Source organism: Hylobates moloch, unplaced genomic scaffold (assembly GCF_009828535.3).
Source record: "Hylobates moloch isolate HMO894 unplaced genomic scaffold, HMol_V3 SCAFFOLD_26, whole genome shotgun sequence".
NCBI lineage: Eukaryota > Metazoa > Chordata > Mammalia > Primates > Hylobatidae > Hylobates > Hylobates moloch.
Genome location: NW_026652301.1, coordinates 2,466,293 through 2,485,335, shown reverse-complemented (window position 1 = coordinate 2,485,335; position 19,043 = coordinate 2,466,293). Strand labels below are relative to the sequence as shown.

Genomic DNA, 19,043 nt, shown 5'->3' with positions numbered 1-19,043 from the left:
AGTGGGTGTATGATACCAGATATGATCCTATTTTAAATGCTCTATATTGATTATTTTAAGCTCTCTGGGCATGGTGCTAGTATCTCCATTACACAAAGAAGGAAACTTAGACTCAAAGGATGTAATAAACCTACAAAAGTTAACCTATTTAGCGGCTGAGCCAGAATTCACCTCCAGGTCATTTGACTATTGGGCCAAAGGATTTTCCCCACAGCAAGACTTCTCAGCAGCTGAGATTGTTGGTAGAAGGGCAAGTTTCCACTCTTACAGACTGCTTACAGTCCCTTTGAAGTCTGGTAGGGTGGTTTGTCCCCCAATTTGAAAGTAGCTAATAACTGGGCACCAAGTAATTTATAAATATGGGTTATTTACAATTACTACTTTACATTGCTAATGGGGTGACTTACATGAGACTCCAGTTTTGAAAGGAACTAACAGGTTCTTTGAACTTGTATTTGAATACAGATTCAACTCTTATCAGTTGGGAGACTTGAGTAAATTATATAACTTCTCTGAATATACCCTGCTGGGATGCTTGAGACTTAAAAGAGAAGGAAACACAGTAAAGATTCAATAAATAGTATTTTAAATAATAAATTATTTAAATATTTTCCCCTCACCACTTCCATATTTAATTGTTAGAAAAGGTTAAAAAAGCATAAGGCTCATGTCCTTCATGTTGGGGAAAGGTAATTATACTCTTCTAAAAGTAAACCAGTGGTTCTCAAAGTGCGATCCTTGGATCAGCTGCCTCAGCACCATCTGGAAACTTGTGAAAAATGTACATTTTGAGGCCCTATCACAGACCTAGCAAATCAGAAACTTTAGGGTTGGTGCCCAGAAATCTGTTCTATGGTAAGCCCTTCAAGTGATTCTGACACAGGCTAAAGTTTGAGAACCACTCTTGTGAGGGTACCTTCAGCTTCTTTGAATCCTAAGTCATTGGCATTCTTCCCTTCAGCCCATCCCTTTGCAGCACTTCTCTGACAAAAGGGAAAACTGTACAGACTTCTTAAAGCAGTGTTTCTCAAAGTACAACCTACAGGCCGCTTGTATCAGAATCACGTGAGGTACATTTTAAACTGTAGATTTCTGTGCCCCTCACCAGACTACAGAGTTGGAATCTGAGAGGTGGGCCTCAAGGTGTACATTTTACATGTTATCTGTATGATTTCTACACTCACCAAAATTGTGAATTGTTGTGTTACAATAAGCACAGCATTAGCAGCGATATTTTGTGACAACAAACACAGCATTATTTAGACACAGACTTGTCTGGCAGCACAAAGGGAAAACAATGAGTTATTCTAGCTCAGTTTTTGTAAGATTGGCTTATCTAAAGTGGGCCACAAAGGGAGCTCTAAAATTCTGTTAATCCCACACTCTTTTGGCATTGAGAGCTCTAGGACCTGGATTTTCTTAGGACCAGAAGCTGAAGTGGTAGCTGTGGCCAGTGAGGGTGGTTGAAGCCTGGTTACCTCATATTTGGGTTAGGATGAAGGGCTGGTACTGCAACACCTGGACGAAGGGGAGGCCAGAAGAGACTGAAAAGAAGCAGCACTGAGTTTGCTTTTCTGTGAAGGCAGTGTTTCTGCCACCCCAAAGTTTATGGCTGACAAAAGATGTGAAACAATGTAGGAGAAAAGGTGTCCTCTGTGGCCTCTCCTACTTTCTATCTTGGGTTTCTGAGAAAAGTTGATTTTAATATGTGGTTTTCTATAAAAATCTTTGTTTTTATTTCTTTTTTTCTTCTTCTCTAAGATGATGTTTCTAAATCTCTAATTTTAAGCCTTATCCTTCCTCTCATTTAAACAACCTTATTCTCTTTCTGTGAACTTTTTACTCACTTTTAAATCAGTCAATATTCATTTTTCCTACCCATCACAAGCAAGAGCTGAACTGCTTGGAATGTAATCTCACCTTCCTCCACAGAGTGCTCTGTAATTTCATGCACTTGTGACAAGGTCTCCAGGCGAAATGAATTTTTCCACTGTCCCAGGACCCTATCTCAGAAAAACAGCATGCACAGATCCTCAGAAGGTTTGGATAGAAAATAAATCCTGGAGAATGGCAGTGAAAATGGCAGGGTAAGAACTCCAAAAATTAGTAACTCCATAAAAGCAATGAAAAACCTGGCGAAAAATTATGACAGTCAACTTTTTCAGAACTCTGGAAACTTATAAAAGTCTGCAGCAACTGAGGATTGTTTGTTCAAGGAAAAAACAGCTGGATTTCTGTAAGAATAGGAAACTTTATGGCATTTTAACTTGTCCCGTTCCTCAGCTCAGCAGTAGCTTTGGGGAAAAAAAAAAAAACAGGCAATATTCCTGGCACATATTGGCAGATGCCAGAAGAAGTAAAATGGAGTTGGATTTATTTCAAGGTCTTATTCCCAAAGACTTATCATTATTTGACTTGTTTGATGATTTCCTGGAAGACTCCACTTACAAAGCTGAATCAAAACTACTGATTGTGCAGAGCTTTCTCCACAAAATGGTAGTCTGGAGATTATGCCATCTGAGGATATAGAATGAAGAAAAAGGAAGAGACCTTCAGAGACTTGTGGAACACCATCACACATACCGGCATGTACATAATGGGAACTCCAGAGGGAGAAGGAAAAGAGAAAGTGACAGAAAGGCTATTTGAACTAATAATGGCTGAAAATGTCCAGATTTGATGAGAAACATTAATTGGCACATTCAAGAAGTTAAACTCCATGTGGGACAAATTCAAAGAGACCCAGAGCTAGACATCTCATAATTAAACTCTCTTAAAAGCAGAAAGGGAGAAGTGGCTCATCACATACAAGGGATTCTCAATAATATTAACAGCAAATTTTTACATCAACATCTAGGGAGACCAGAAGCCAGCGGGAAGACATATTCAAAGAACTGCAAAGAAAATTATCAACCAAGAATTTTCTACCCAGAAAAGCTGTCATTCAAAAATAAAGGAGAAATTAAGATATCCCAGAAAAACAACTGAAAATATTTTTCAATTTTATTTTGAAGACAAACCATAGCAGTTTGCTTTGAAAACAAACCTGCCCTACAAAAGTACTACAGGAAAGTCTTCCAGCTAAAAAAATAAAAATAAAAAATAAAAAAGACACTAGGCAGTAACTTGAAGCTACATAAAGAAATAAAGTGCACCAGCAAAACTACATAAATATGAAAGTCAATATAAATGTATTTTTTTTGCTTATCACTCTTTGTATTCTCCTGATTTAAAACAGCTTAAAGCAATGATCATAAGTCTGTGTTGATGGGCTTTATACATATACATACGTATAAAGATGAAATTTGTGATAACATAAAGGGGGACAGAAATATGTGAACAAAGTTTTTGTATACTATTGAAATTAAATTAGTATTAATTCAAACTAGATGGTTATAAATTAAGATTTTAATTATAATCCCCAGCAACCACTAAGAAACTAACTCAAAAATCTATACAAACAAACAAAAAACAAGGGAATTAAAATGGTACAGCAGTAAACAGTAGTGGAGGAATTGAGAAATTAAAAAACCAAGGTATAGTGTATAAGAAATAATAAAAAGGCAGACATAAATCTTATCATTAATAATTATTTTAAATGTAAGTTAAGTAAACTCTGAGGTTAAAAGGCAGAGAATGGCTGAATGGCTAACAAACACAAGACCTAGTTCTATGCTCTCTGTAAACAACATACTTCAGTTTCAAAAATACAAATAGTTTGAGAGCAAAAATATGGAAAAAACAATACCATAAAAAGAATAACCAAAAGAGACTTGGAGTGGCTATACTAATACCAGACAAAATAGGGTCTAAGATGAAAAAATGTTAATAGAGACAAAAAAGGATACTTTAAAATGGTAAAAGGGTACTTCATCAAGAAATAGAGCAATTATAAACATACATAAACCTAACAGAATTCAAAATACATGAAGCAAAAACTGACAGAATTGAAAGAAGAAATAGACAATTCAACAATAATCATTGGAAAGTTTAATACCCCAATTTTAATAATGAGTAGACAAACTAAACAGAAAATTAGCAAGGAAACAGAAGGCTTGAACAACCCTGTAAACCAATTTGACCTAACAGATACCTATAGAATACTCCACACAACAACAGCAGAATACACATTCTTCTCAAGGGCGTGTGGAACATTCTGCAATATAGACCATATATAAATCAATAAAACAAGTCTAAATAAAACTATGGAAATTATACAAATGTTTTCAGGTCACAATTGAAAGGAAGTAGAAGCAATAAGAAATAAATTGGAGGCCAGGTGCAGTGGCTCATGCCTGTAATCCCAGCACTTCAGGAGGCCGAGGCGGGCGGATCATGAGCTCAGGAGATCAAGACCATCCTGGCTAACATGGTGAAACCCCATCTCTACTAAAAATACAAAAAAAAAAAAAAAAATTAGCCAGGCGTGGTGGCAGGCACCTGTAGTCCCAGCTACTTGGGAGGCTGAGGCAGGAGAATGGTGTGAACCCGGGCGGTAGAGCTTGCAGTGAGCCGAGATCGTGCCACTGCACTCCAGCCTGGGTGACAGAGTAAGACTCCATCTCAAAAGAAAAAATAAAGAAATTGGAGAATTTCACAAATACGTGAAAATTAGACAACATACTCTCTTAACCAATGGATCAGAGAAGAAATCACAAGAGAAATTAAGAAATTCTTAGAAATGAATTTAAAAAAAAACCGAGGATGCAGTAAAAGTAGTGTTGAGGGAAATATATAGCTACAAATGCTTGTATTACAAAGACGTAAGATCACAAATCAATAACTTATGTTCCATCTTAAAAAACTAGAAAACTAGAAAAAGAAGAGATAACTGTGTCTAAACCAATCAGAAGTAAGGGAATAATAAAGATTACAGCAGAAGTAAATGAGTTCAATATTGTATTACAAGTACTAGCCAACACAATTATGCAATAAATGAAATAAATGGCATCTATATTGGAAATAAATTGTATAGTGGTGATGGTTACACAGTCTTATAAATGTACCAAAGCCCACGGGTTCATCCACATCAATGGTGAGTGTTTGGTAATATGAATTATATATAGATTTTATGAAAACGAGTCAAACAGGCCTTTATAAAAATCTGTGTGATTAAAAAAAACAAATCTATTAGCTTAACCATATTTCCCTGAGTTGAGTCCCTTGTCCCCTGTGAAACCATTTTATTGTTATGACTCACCAGTTTTTATTTTTCTGTCTCTCTAGCTTATGGTGAAAGACACGAGGAGTTAATTACCTTAGGAAGCCCAGACTCCCACACTATTAGTAGTGAGGGACATAAATCTTCAGTAACTTCCAAAATAACAAGGAAAGGCAAAGAAAAGTCTTCTGAGAAAGAAAAGACAGCCAAAGAAAAACAAGCACCTCGCTTTGAGCCTCAGGTGGGTGTGGAATTTTTTTTTATTTCAGTCACTTAATGATTTTAGGTTCATTGGATTCCTACTTGCTGATCTCATCTGAGGACAAAACTGTGAAACATTCTTTTCCCCCGATTCCAGAAACCATCTAGATACCTCGAGGACATTCCTTGGATACCTTCCTCAAGCTCCCTTTTCTAGTTCAATATCAAAAACCATCAATTAAACCTTTAGTATGTAGAACACTATTCATGGCACTTGCGTTTCTAAGATAAATATGACTCAGTACTAACCCTAAAAGAATTCAGTCTAATAATGGAGGAGACTGAAGGTAAACTGAGAATTATAATGTTGAGTGTTGTATGTGCAGTGGTAGAAAGGATAGGTTCTAATACAGCCCCTTCCAGGAGGAACTGAGTTCTGAACCGAGTTAATAAGCAAAGACATGATGAGGTGAAAACTCGATCTGGTTTTTTGAAGTATTAAAGTATGAGAGATGAGGCTGGAGGGATCAGTAAGGGTCAGCTAGAAAAGGGCCTTAAAGCGTCATTGGAAGGCTGGGACTGTATATACAGTCCAGAGGTTATGAGTCTAAGCTCCCTCAGGGTCAGTTAGAAAACTGCAATGATTAGGGGTGAGGAAGAGGATGTGGATGGCAAACCTGAGGAGTGCAAGCACAGGCCTAAAGATTTTCAAGTTACCTAAAAACAGTGCACTCTAAACAAAATACCTATGAGTACAAAATCTTCCCACCATTTTATGCCTAGGTTAAGCAGGACTGGAACTTGGGATATTTAAGAAGCACATTAACATGATCAGATTTACATTTCAGATACCCTCGTGGCTTTTAAGGGTGTGCACTTAAAGGAGGAAAGACTGGAGAGGAAGAGAATTCAAGAAAATACTTCAGTAATCTAAGCAAAAGAGTGCAAAGTGTGTCAGGAACAGGAAAAAAGAAAGTAAGGTTGGGACAGATCGAGAACTATCTAGAAAACAAAAGGTGGGGTGCAGTTATTAATCCAAAGTGGGTGTTCAGGAACAAGAAGGAACAAAGGATATCTCTCAGGTTTCCAGCAGGAATAGCTAAGTAGGATGTCAGTACCATTAGGAAAATAGAAAATAAAGGAAAATTAGCAAGTAAGAAGAGATGATGACTTGTTTCAGACTCCAGGAATGGTTCCTATAGATTTCAAAGATTTCATTTCTTAGCTGAAGTCTACCCTTAGAAGTAAATAAGATTAACCCAATCCATAGATTCCTACAAGACCTCCCTTAGTACTTTCACAGTGCTTCCTTTCCTGATCAAAATTTGATCCCAGAAAAGTCTGATAAATTCATGTATTAAGCAGTTTAAAAAATAAAAGCTAATATACTTTTTTTTGCTCCGCCTCCCGGGTTCACGCCATTCTCCTGCCTCAGCCTCTCCGAGTAGCTGGGACTACAGGCGCCCACCACCACGCCCGGCTAATTTTTTGTATTTTTAGTAGAGACGGGGTTTCACTGTGGTCTCGATCTCCTGACCTCGTGATCCGCCCGCCTCGGCCTCCCAAAGTGCTGGGATTACAAGCGTGAGCCACCGCGCCTGGCCTATACCCTGTGTTAAAAGGAGAAAATAAAATAATTTCCCATTGTGAAAGTCAATTCTCATCAGAATATTAGGGAAGTATTGTAGAAAGCAAGGTCACTTGGTAACACTAAAACCAAACTGCAGGTGGAAACCGTATTCAGTGATATCAATCCACTCTTCCCAACTGTATTATTTATCAGTGATAATTGATATAGCCTCGACCTTATGTAAAGTGCTATGTAACCACATTAGTTTCAATCCTCTTTTCGTACCCAGTTGCCACCTATGAGCCTCACCTACGTAAAAATTGTCTTCCAGCCTATGATACATGCAGGTGATCCCATGAGACAGTAAAATATTGTTAATTTTCATAATGAATATATAGCGAGTATATACAGACCTGGAAATGATCAATTATCCTGCTCTCATTTTTGTGAAGAGATGCTATGAGTGAACATAATTATAATTTATAATTTAATGTGTACAGTTTTAAGTAAAATTTGCATACATGAAATGCACAAATCAGTTATAACATTCAGTGAGTTTTGATCAATGTATTCACCATGTAATCCATGCCCCATCAAGATATAAATTATAGATTATTTCCATAAACTCGGGAATTATCTCAAACTTCTTTGCATTCAATTTTCTAATTCTCACACCTCATCTCCTGGTAACACCATAGATTAGTTTTGCCTAAATTGCTCTGGAATTTCATACTAATGACATACAAGACAATGTATCCTTTTGTGCTCGACTTCTTTATCAAAGTATAATATCTGTCTGTGGTGTATATCAGTAGTTTATTACTTTTTAATATTAAGCAGAGCCCAATTATATGACTATATGACAATTTGTTTATCCATTCCTCGATTGATAGACATATGTTGGTTTTTTGTGTGTATTATGAATAAGACTGCAATGAACATTTTTGTACAAGTCTTTTGTGAATATATGTTTGCATTTATCTCTAGTAAATACCTGATAGTGAAATTATGTATCATATGGTAAAATCTAGACCCTTTTGAAAGGAGGAAAGCATGCAACCCAAAGGTTTTTATTTTATTTTATCAGATATCCACTGTTCACCCTCAACAAGAAGACCCAAATAAACCCTACTGGATTTTGAGGTTGGTCACTGAACACAATGAATCAGAATTATTTGAAGTGAAAAAGGATACAGAACGGGCAGATGAAATCCGAGCCATGAAACAAGCCTGGGAGACAACTGAGCCAGGAAGAGCAATCAAGGTCACCTGACTTCGAAAAGCTGTCATCTTTTACTTTTCCTCCTTAGGCATGCTCTGAAAAAAATGGCCATGCTGGTAAAAACCATATAGCCTGTCCTTTAGTAATGGTATCTGAAATTTTATCAGACAGGCATTGAATAACTACGTTAGGACCACCTTTGGACACATTGTAAAATGTTACCCTCCTGATTACCCAAAGGACTTGCAAAAACAAAGCACATGGTGGTACCAATTATAGGCCCACACTATGGGTTACCTCATTCTTTCACATAGCCCTGGCTATCTGCACGTCTGCTCTTAACACCCCCAAGTAAGAAAGCGTTCAAATATTTAGTATGTGCTTTACTACACTTTGCGCAGCCTTAGATGGATTAAAAACCATGTGCTGCCCCCTTGTGGAATATACACACCTAGTCTCTAGCGTCTAGAGACCCTAGAGAGTCTCTGACCTAGTTCCTGTAAGAGTGATTGCCATAGTGACACTATTACCATGTAAGTGCTTCATGTGACAATTCAGGGTTATTGGGCAGATGAAAAAGATTCAGGAACCACTGCATCTAAGATAGTACGCCCAGAAACGTATTCTTTTTAGGGCTGCTTCTTCATCTATTCTCAAAAATAACTCAAAATCATGGATGATTCAGAATTTGAGTTTATCTGATAATGAAGAAGAGCTGGTCTGCTTCATTTAGACTGCCCTATTTAATTCACATTTTCCTGTTGCGTTTTCGATAGAATACCATTAATATGTATTACCTGTACTGGTTGTGGCTTTTCAAGAGCTTTTAAAAAGCTGCTCATGTTTGTTCTTTAGGCTTCTCAGGCTCGTTTGCATTACCTTAGCGGGTTCATTAAGAAAACATCTGATGCTGAGAGTCTGCCTATATCTGAAAGCCAAACTAAACCAAAGGAAGAAGGTGAGTGAATCCTACCCTAGCTGCCTCAGAGCACGGAGCTGTGACTTGCACTTCTTAAAAACATAATCAGCGGGTTGTGCTTGGTGAAAAGGAGACATTTCAGAATCTCGTTTCTTGAGGATTATAAAAAGTCGCACAATTTCAGATAACTATATGAATAGTGCTTCAATTTTCAAATCACTTTCACACATCTCCCCCCTCACACACACTGTGCAAGGAGATGTGATTTTCTCCATTTAACAAATGATAAAACCAGAAAGAATGATGCAACCTAGTTAGAAAGTAGCAGTATAAAACTTGAAGGTAGGTCTACTACTATAAGTCTGGTACCCTTTCTAATAATAATAAACAATAACAAAAAGAAGTCATACATCAACCCAAGTATATATTATAATATTATTCCAGTTTATCAATAAGGACACAGGCACCAGAGACCCTCAGTAATATTCTAAGTTCAGAGCCAGAGACAGAATTGGCCTGCAGACAGGCCCTTCATAATGCCAGTGTCTTCTCACAGCTACTTGACCGATTACATCTATTGCCACACTGAGGTGTCCATGGAGGCAGAAGGCGTTCACATCCCAAATCATGCTTTTCCATTTTTATATATTCAGGAATGCAATTCAATAATTGTTATAAAAATAATCTCTTAACTTTTCATATGAACAGTGTGAATAGCAAATACCATCCTAATTCTGTTATCCTGGGATAGGCAAAGCATTTTACATTATCTCACTTTAACCTATAGCAACTATGAGGTATGTATTACTCACTCTACTCATCTTAGAGATAAAGAGACCAAAGCTCAGAGAGCCACCTTATTCTTCCTAAGTCATCCATCTCAAAAGTGATGAAGCTGGGATTTGAAATATTTCTAACTCAAGTACTCACTCCTCTAATAGAATCTAATGTAATGCTAGGAAAACAAAGGTGAATAGGATTCAGTTCTTGTCCTTTAGGCTATAGATTATTTTTTATATTTTGTTTTAATGTATGTGTATAAAATATTACACTGAATACATTAAAAATGACTAAAAGACTTTATTCCAGACTACTGAAGTAGGGGAGAAAAATTGAATTCAACTGTAGATACAACAAGGAATAAGTGGGGAGTTACAACCAACAGTCCAGGTGAGGGAGTAGATGGTAAATTACTAAGAGGAACTTGGTTAGATGTCAAGGGTCAGGAAAGAGGAACTTGATTTCATATCAAGTGGGGAAGGATTCTGGATAAACTGACTTAGCAGGATTTTTTACTAAAACTAGGGTCAGCAGGCCAAGGACAAGGCCTAGTGGAGAACAGGGCTCAGAGACCCTGACCCTGTCATAGAACACACACACAATAAAAGCCACAAATTGTAACTGTACAGCTCGATTAATTTTCACATGTGAATACTCAGTAGCCACTGTTTAGATCAAGATTGGAAACACCAAATACTAAAGTCCTCCTCGTTTGTTTCCAAGTCATTTTCTCCCTCAAGGTAACAACTAGTTGACCCCCATCACCATCAAATAATTTTGCCTATTCTTGAATTCCAATTTAGACTCATATGTACCCCGTATGTCTCACTATTTAGTTATTTTATTTCTTACTGTGCCTGGAATAGTAGGCTGCATTTTATAAGAAGTTTGTCTATTTTATGTAGGTTCAACTTACTGGAATAAGTTTCCTTTTTACCTTTTTTTTTTTCTCTATCAGTCTTGCTCTAGGGATACATCAACTTTAATAATATTTTTAGGGAATCAACTTTTGACTACCGAATATCTGCCTCTTATTTCAACATTTCTTCATGCTCTTAAGTACTTTCCTATTGCCACCCTTCATTCAATGCAGAACATAACATGAATTTGGTCACCTGCAATTGATAAATAGGAAAATAATGTCTCTATATAACGAGGAAATTATGGTAGGTTTTACATAGTTTTTCCTAAGCTAGGGATCCGGAACACTGAATAGACTCAGAGTATCAAGAAAAAACTTCCCAGCTTTATGACATTACAAGAAAGAGCTCTGTTCAGCTCTATTTTAAGACAATTTTAAATAAATGTCTGCATACAGGGATCCCCCTGCAGAGAGGAACACCCTATCTATTATGAAGCATTGTCAGCATAGGGCTAGTTGTACTTCCTCTAGGGCCGACCTTCACGACACCCCCAATAATTCAAATATCCCATTTCCATTTATGCTGTCCCAACTTCTAAAAGCCTCTATTTTTATGTGACATTTTAATATATGGAGGCAGTTTTCAGACACACTTCCTGCCTGGGTCAGCCTTCTAGGGTGACAGTCATTACTTTTGCTAGTGCTCTGGTTAGAAGTTATAGAGGTTTTGAGTCATCTGCTCTAAATCTGTGCTCCCATCATCAAGCCCTGTTACTTTTTGCATGTGATTTCATGGAATGCAAGCTTTTTCAGTAATGCACGTGTCATGTTGTAGTAGAAACAGCTGCACGTGGTGTAAAAGAGCCAAACTCAAAGAATTCTGCAGGTTCAGAGAGCAAAGAGATGACACAAACAGGATCAGGGAGTGTGGCGTGGAAGAAGTGGCAATTGACCAAAGGCTTGAGGGATGTGGCAAAATCCACGAGCAGCGAAAGTGGAGGAGCGTCTTCACCAGGGAAGGAAGAGCGCGAGCAGAGCACGCGGAAGGAAAACATTCGTAAGTATTGCTGTCACTGGTAAGATAAACATGTATTTTCAAATAAAAATTGTGGAAAGGATTTTAACTTAAACATAAGTGATGGCTAGGGCTATAAAAGTAGAAGCGATGTCTTTCCAATATATATTCATTTTACTTAACAGAGTTGGGAATTTGCTCAAGGACCTGATTACTAAATATTAACCAAAAGATAAAAGTGGGCAATAGACCCCCCCCTCCCCAGATTTGCAGGTATATTTTTTCTGTGTATAGGTTTTCTGTGTCTACAAATGCTAGAAATAAAATGCCAGCATTCACACATACACTTGTCGTTAAACACAGATTTTTTTGTGTTATCTGTAGTATACATGATAGATTTCCTTTTTACCTTTCACAGCAAATTTTAAGAATGTCGTTTCTTAAATGTTGAAAAAGAGCAATTTTCAGTGGTGCACAAGTCACCCTGACTTGATTCATTTCTATATGGATTCAGATCTGTTCACTAAACTGAACTAAATCCCTGATCAAAGGAAAATGCCTTTCCACACTCCTGGTTTCTATGAATTCCTAAGCAACTCCTCAACTCCTTCTGTCTTAAAGGAAACTAGATGTCCTTTTAATGCATTTGGAGAGAATGCATGAGGCTGCCCATGGCAGCACTGCTTCTCCCTCAGGTGTGAGCACTACCTAGACTGTGCTGGAACAGTCAGTCAGCTTCAGGTGATCATGGCCCGTTTGTCTCTCACATCAAGCTACATCCTCCAATTAAACCTGGATCAATAGTATGATCTTACTCTCTATTTTTCTACTTGTTTTGAACCCAGGCAGCAAAGAAAGAAATCTTAGAAGCATTCTCAGAAAAGCCAACAATGGTTCTTTTCTCAGAATTGCTAAACAATTCCGAGAATTTTTAAATTAAGAAGTGTTTAAAGCTAAAGCATGTCCTTAAGTGATTTCCATACTGACAGGAAAATTCCAAAATTAAAAGGAATCTTTTACTATACTAACAAGAGCTTCTGATATTTTTTAAACCAATATTTTGAAAGTACATGCCCATTCAATAGGTAATAGCTCACATGATGGTAGCAGTAAAACTCATTAGAACACATTTCATTTAATATTAATATTTAATTTGTAGAGTAATTTTTCCACTCTTACTTGAGATTCCAGGAATTAGAGAAAGCATATATTGCTATCTCCACTTCTAAAACGACAGAATTGGCAAATAACTCACCCAAGGGCAGGAAACTGATGCAGTTTGGGTAGAACTTGGACTTAAACCCAGCTCTTTGGTCTCCATATATTGTGATCTCAAACTGAACACAAACTTTTCCCCATCCTTAGTTAAAGATCTATAAAATAGAAAAATGTAGCCAAAACAATGCAACTTAAATTCTGATATAAAATTATTTACTTATGTGCTAAGTAATCCTTTTTGAATTTTTAATTAACAAATAATTATATATATTTATGGGGTACAATGGGATGTTTTGATACGTGTATAGGTTATGGAATGATCAAATCAGGCTAAGAAATATATTCATTACCTCAAATACTTATTATTTCCTTGGAGTGAGATCATTTAATATCCACCCTTTTAGCTATTTTGAAATGTCCAGTACATTGTTAGCTGTGTTCACCAAGCTGTGCAATAGTACACCAGAACCTATTCCTCCTAGCTAACTGAAGCTAACTGTACCCTTTGACCAACATTTTCCCTTTCCTTGTCCACTACACTATGACCCCCCAGCCTCTGGTAACCACCATCCTAATATCTACATCTACAAGTTCAACATTTTTAGATTCCATATATAAATGAGATCATGCCGCATTTGTCTCTCTGTGGCTGGCTTTTTTACTTAGCATCTTGTCCTTCAGGTTTGTCCATAATGTTGCAAATGACAGAATTTTTTGTTTAAGGCTGAAGAGTAGTCCATTGTGTCTACATACCACATTTTAAAAAATCCATTCCTCTATTGATGGGTACTTTGGTCCTTTCCATATATTGGCTGTTGTGAATAACGTAATGCACACACAAGTACAGACACCTCTTTCACGTGCTTATTTTAATTCCTTTGGGTATATACCCACAGGCAGTGTTGCTGGATCATGTGGTAATTCTACTTTTAGTTTTTTGAATAACTTCCATACTGGTGTTTCAAATGGCTTGTAATAATTCCCAGTACCACCAATGTGTACCTGAGTTCCCTTTTATCCACACTCTCAACAATGCTTGTTATCTCTCATCTTTTTTTATAATAGCCAATGTAACAGGTATGAGGTAGTATCTCATTGTGGTTTTAATGTGCATTTTTCTGATGACTGGAGATGTTAATCATCTTTTTACATGTGTGTGGGTCATTTGTGTCTCTTCTTTTGAGTAATATCTATTCAGGTTCTTTACTCATTTTTTAATCTAGTTATTTGCTCTCTTATTATTGAGTAGCTTAAGTTCCTTGTATGTATTGAATATTAGCCTCTTATCCAATGTATGGTTTGCAAATATTTTATCTCAACCCATGGGTTGACTCATCACTTTTCATTGTTTCATTTGCACAGCAAAGGTTTTTAGTTTGGTACAGTCCCACTTGTCTATTTTTACTTTTGTTTTTGTGCTCTTAGGATCATATTCAAAGAAAATATTGCCCACACTAATATCATGGACTGTTTCTCCTGTTTTTCTTCTAATAGTTTTATATTTTCTGGACGTATGTTTAAGTTTTTAATCTATTTTAGTTGATCATTTTTGGTTTTTGTTTTATTTTTAGAGAGGTTGGAGTACAGTGGCTCAATCATGGCTCGCTGCAGCCTCAACCTCCCAGACTCAAGTGATCTGCCTACCTCAGCCTCCTGAGTAGCTGAGACTATAAGCGTGTGCCACCATTTCTGGTGAATTTTTTTTTATAGAGATGAGGTCTCACTATGTTGCCCAGGCTAGTCTCAAACTTCTGGGCTCAAGGAATCCTCCAGCCTCAGCCTCCTAAAGTTCTGGGTTTACAGGCATGAGCCACTCTGGCCGCCTAAGCTGATTCTTACATAAGGGTCCGTTTTATTTATTTTGTATGTGAATATCAGGTTTTCCAAACACCATTTATTGAAGAGATTTCCCTTTCCCATTGTGTGTTCTGTTCCACTTGTTTTCAGTTTAGTTTTTATTTTGAGACAGGGCCTTGCTCGGTCACCCGAACTGGAGTTCAGTGGCACAATAACAGCTCACTGCAGCCTCAACCTCCTGGGCTCGAGCAATTCTCCACCTCAGCTTCCTAAGTAGCTGAGACTACAGGCACGTGCCACTGCACCTTGCTTTTTTTTTTTTTTTTTTTTTTTTTTGTAGAGATGCAGTCTTACCATATTGCCCAGGCTGTTCTTGAATTCCTGGGCTCAAGCTATCCTCCCACCTTGGCATCCCAAAGTGCTAAGATGACAGGTGCGAGCCACCATACTCAGCCTCTATTCAATTATGTTGATGTTTTTATGCCAGTACCATGTTGTTTTGATTAGTATAGCTTTGTAATATGTTTTGAAGTCTGGTGATGCCTCCCTCATTATTTTTGGTCCAGATGGCTTTGAATATATGGTGCCTTTTGGGGTTCCATACGAATTTTAGGAATCTTTTTGTCTACGTCACTGAAGAACGACATTAGAATTTTGGTAGGGATTGCATTGAATTTGTGGATTGCTTTGAGTGGTATGGACATTTTAACATTAATTCTTCCAGTCTATGAACACAGGATTTTTTCTATTTATTTATGTCACCTTCAATTTTTTTCATCAATGTTTTCTCCAAGGCTGCACCAACCTCCACCCATGCAGTCTGCACTGTGCTCTGAAACTAATAAGGTAATCTTTAAATTGAGAAAATTGACTATAATCATGATTCATCATTTTACACCAGCCCAGGAGCAGTCACAGCACAGACTTTTTTTTTTTTTTTTTTTACACCCAGAGTCCCAGACCAGTGTTGTAAGGCATGGAAGCTCATGCCCCAGTTTCAGCTCATCTGCTCCTAATTTCTTCACACCTTTGGCCATCAGAGTCTTTGGACATTTGCAATAAAGTCTAGGTAGTTGTGAACGGGTATACTTTTGCATAGAGAGAAGAAATAAGAACAGGGAGGAAAGATAAAAGTCAGCAGGAAAGGAGGACCTAGACCAAGCAGCCTATCTCCAAGCACAGAATGTCTTCAAGACATTTCTCAAACACTTGAAAACATTTATCATCATTTTAATGTTTGCACCCCATTGTGTCTGGAGTTGGTTCCTTCCAGTGGGTTCCTGGTCTCGCTGACTTCAAGAGTGAAGCCACAGACCTTCACAGTGAGTGTTACAGCTCTTAAAGATGGCATGGACCCAAAGAGTGGTAGCAAGGTTTATTGTGAAGAGCAAAAGAACAAAGCTTCCACAGCATGGAAGGGGACCCAAGCAGGTTGCTCTTCTGGCTGGGGTAGCCAGCTTTTATTCTGTTATTTGTCCCCTCCCATGTTCTGTTTCTGTCCTATCAGATAGCCCTTTTTTCAATCCTCCCCACGATTGGCTACTTTTAGACTCGTGATGATTGGTGCATTTTACAGAGCACTGAGTGGTGTGTTTTGCAGAGTGCTGATTGGTGCATTTTACAATCCCTTTGCTAGCTACAGAGTGCTGATTGGTGCATTTTACAATCCTCTTGTAAGACAGAAAAGTTCTCCAAGTCCCCACGTGACCCAGGAAGTCAATCTGGCTTCACCTCTCAATCCCCCCACTAAACAGGACACCCCAACTGCTGTTGGGAATGGGGTGATGATCACTAGCTACTTCCTGCTGGATGGGGGCAAAGAAGGGGCCCTGCAGTTGTAGTGTCCTCCAGAGAGGAGCTCTCTAGGCCAGTCAAAGGGCCAGTGGGTTGGTCCAGGGGTTCTTGGTAGAAGTTGTGAGTCAAGCTCATTTGGGGTTCCATTTGTAAGACCATCTGTAGCTTGATGGCCTTGATCCTGGAGGAAATAAATTTGACAAGGAGGTTAAAAATACAGGGCCCAAAGGCGAGTAATAGCAAGATGGCTGTCATGGGAAATAGAAAGGGGAGAAGCCATGTCACCCAACTCCAGAAGTTGGTATAAGAGTTTGAAAGGTGTTGTCTGATTTCAGAAGCCTTTTCCTGTAAATGCCGGGCAGCGTCTTGTATTATCCCTGACTGGTTAGTGTAAAAGCAACACTCTTCCCCTAAGGTGGTGCAAAGTCCTTCTTTCTCAGCAGTGAGGAGATCTAGGCCTCGGTGGTTTTGGAGAGTCACTGCTGCCAAAGAGTCTGTTTGGGATTGTAGAGTAAGGATAGATTTTGTTATTTCTTGCAAACTGTCTGAGAAATCCTTTGAGAGTGTGTAGTAGTAGGATAATGAAGTAGATAAACTGGCTATTCTGGTTCCTGTGGCAGTGGCCATTCCTAACCCTATACGTAGGGGTATTAGTTGTATGGCCCTGTACTGACAGATTTGAGCTTTGAGGGGCACTGGTAGGGTCTGATTTCCAGGGGCAATGTTAATGTTGGGAATTAGGAAGACTAAGGTGCAGGTGCCTGTCCAGTTGGTAGGGAGGCAGATATAGGTTGAAGTTCCACATAAGAAGAATATGCCTTGGCTGGGTAGACAGAACTGGTTGTGTATGTTAAAAAGGTTAATCCCAAAGTGTTGGGATTATAGGCGTGAGCCACTGCACCTGGCCCTAAAACTGCTCTTAAAAATAAACTAAAAAAAAAAAGGAACCAAGCGGGGAAATTTTTACTATGTAATTTCAAAATTGGTCATAAAGTTAAAAATAATGATCAAAACACCATGGTTTGACACTTTCTTTGAAAGTTGAAGAATTTTACCATATGACCCAGCAATCCACTCCTACTTACATAAAATATCCAGGAAAGACAAATCTGTAGAGACATAAGTAGATTAATGATTGCACGGAGTTTGTGGTGAGAACACAAAGTGACTATTATAGGACACAAGAGAGATCTTATTTGGATGATGAAAATGTTTTAAAACTGAATTTTGTTGATGGTCACACAATTTGGTAAATTTACTAAGTATTGAATTAGAACCTCAAAATGGTTGAATTTTTTGTATGTAAATTATACTTTCGTTTTTTTAAAAAGAAATCAGTGGTCTGGAAATGCTGAAAAGTTAATATCCTAGACTCAAGTCTTTTAAATCTGTTCTTGTGGGCTCGCTACTGGTCTATGGATTAAAAAGCTGCTGCTAATTTGATTTTCAGTGTTTATCTTTTATATATTGCCTACTCCACTGGACTACAAGTTTATTGAAGGTAAAATACCGTTTTCAGTATTTCAGTATAAATATGTAAGAAATCTATTTATATCCCAAGCAAGGTAGTACTTAGTGTAGCATTCAGGCAAAGCCCAATCTCATTAAATACTGGGCTATTTAACTTGTTTGTAATGAAATTTTGTAACTTAAGACTTGTTCTTATTAATGGAGACTAATCCTCTTCCCTTTAACTGTGATTAGAATAGCATTTTTTTAATTTTTCATTTTTGTCATCTCCTTCACATTTAACTAAAAGCATGGTAACACCAGCTAGAGGATAAACAAAATATAAGCATATAATTATATATTAACATTATATAAGACAAGTCCAATGAATGGTTGTTTTTCAACAGAAACTATTTTCAATTACAATGAGATATAGTCATTTGGTTAGTCATTATTTTTTAAAGCCTAGGTTTTTTCTTGTGGTTTTTTTTTTTTTCTCTTTTTTTTTTTTAAAGAAACAGGACCTCATACACGATCAACAATTCTGGAAACATCTCCACGACTTATTCAAAAAGCACTAGAATTTATGGATTTAAGTCAATATGTTCGGTAAGTTTTCATAAACATGATTGATGCAGACAACTGTGTTTTGTTAAATCGATTATTAAAATAAATCTTTACAGAAAACATTTAAGTAATTTGAGGCCTGATTAAGGTGAGATGAGCTACAAAAAATTTCTATCACACCTGCTGCATTATTTAGATTCAATTTTTAATAATTAGATAGAAATATATTAAGCATATTTATAAGTTTGAAAACATCAAAATTACTATCTGCATAAATTCAAAAGGAAAACCTACAAGATATTCTCATAGTTTTGAACACAAGTTTCATAATCGCCTCATCAAGTGGTGAATCCAAATTTACTGATATTCTCCAAAATATTTTCCTAAAATATCAGTGACTCAATAAATGGAGCATAGCATATCTAGAAAACAAGCATTTATTTTTTCTTTTTTTTTTTTTTTTTTTTTTTTTTTTTTTTTTTTTTTGT

The 19,043-nt window shown here is 37.3% G+C and overlaps 1 protein-coding gene across 1 annotated transcript in view; it reads left to right on the top strand.

Annotated features, from left to right (window-relative positions):
* Positions 1–19,043, top strand: part of LOC116463138 (androglobin-like) — a 183,546-nt gene that overhangs the window by 159,499 nt on the left and 5,004 nt on the right. The window contains exons 30-34 of the mRNA XM_032146102.2: positions 5,227–5,402; positions 8,020–8,196; positions 9,010–9,112; positions 11,551–11,772; positions 18,504–18,597. Coding sequence (XP_032001993.1) covers positions 5,227–5,402; positions 8,020–8,196; positions 9,010–9,112; positions 11,551–11,772; positions 18,504–18,597 — 772 coding nt within the window. The remainder of the gene's footprint in view (positions 1–5,226; positions 5,403–8,019; positions 8,197–9,009; positions 9,113–11,550; positions 11,773–18,503; positions 18,598–19,043) is intronic.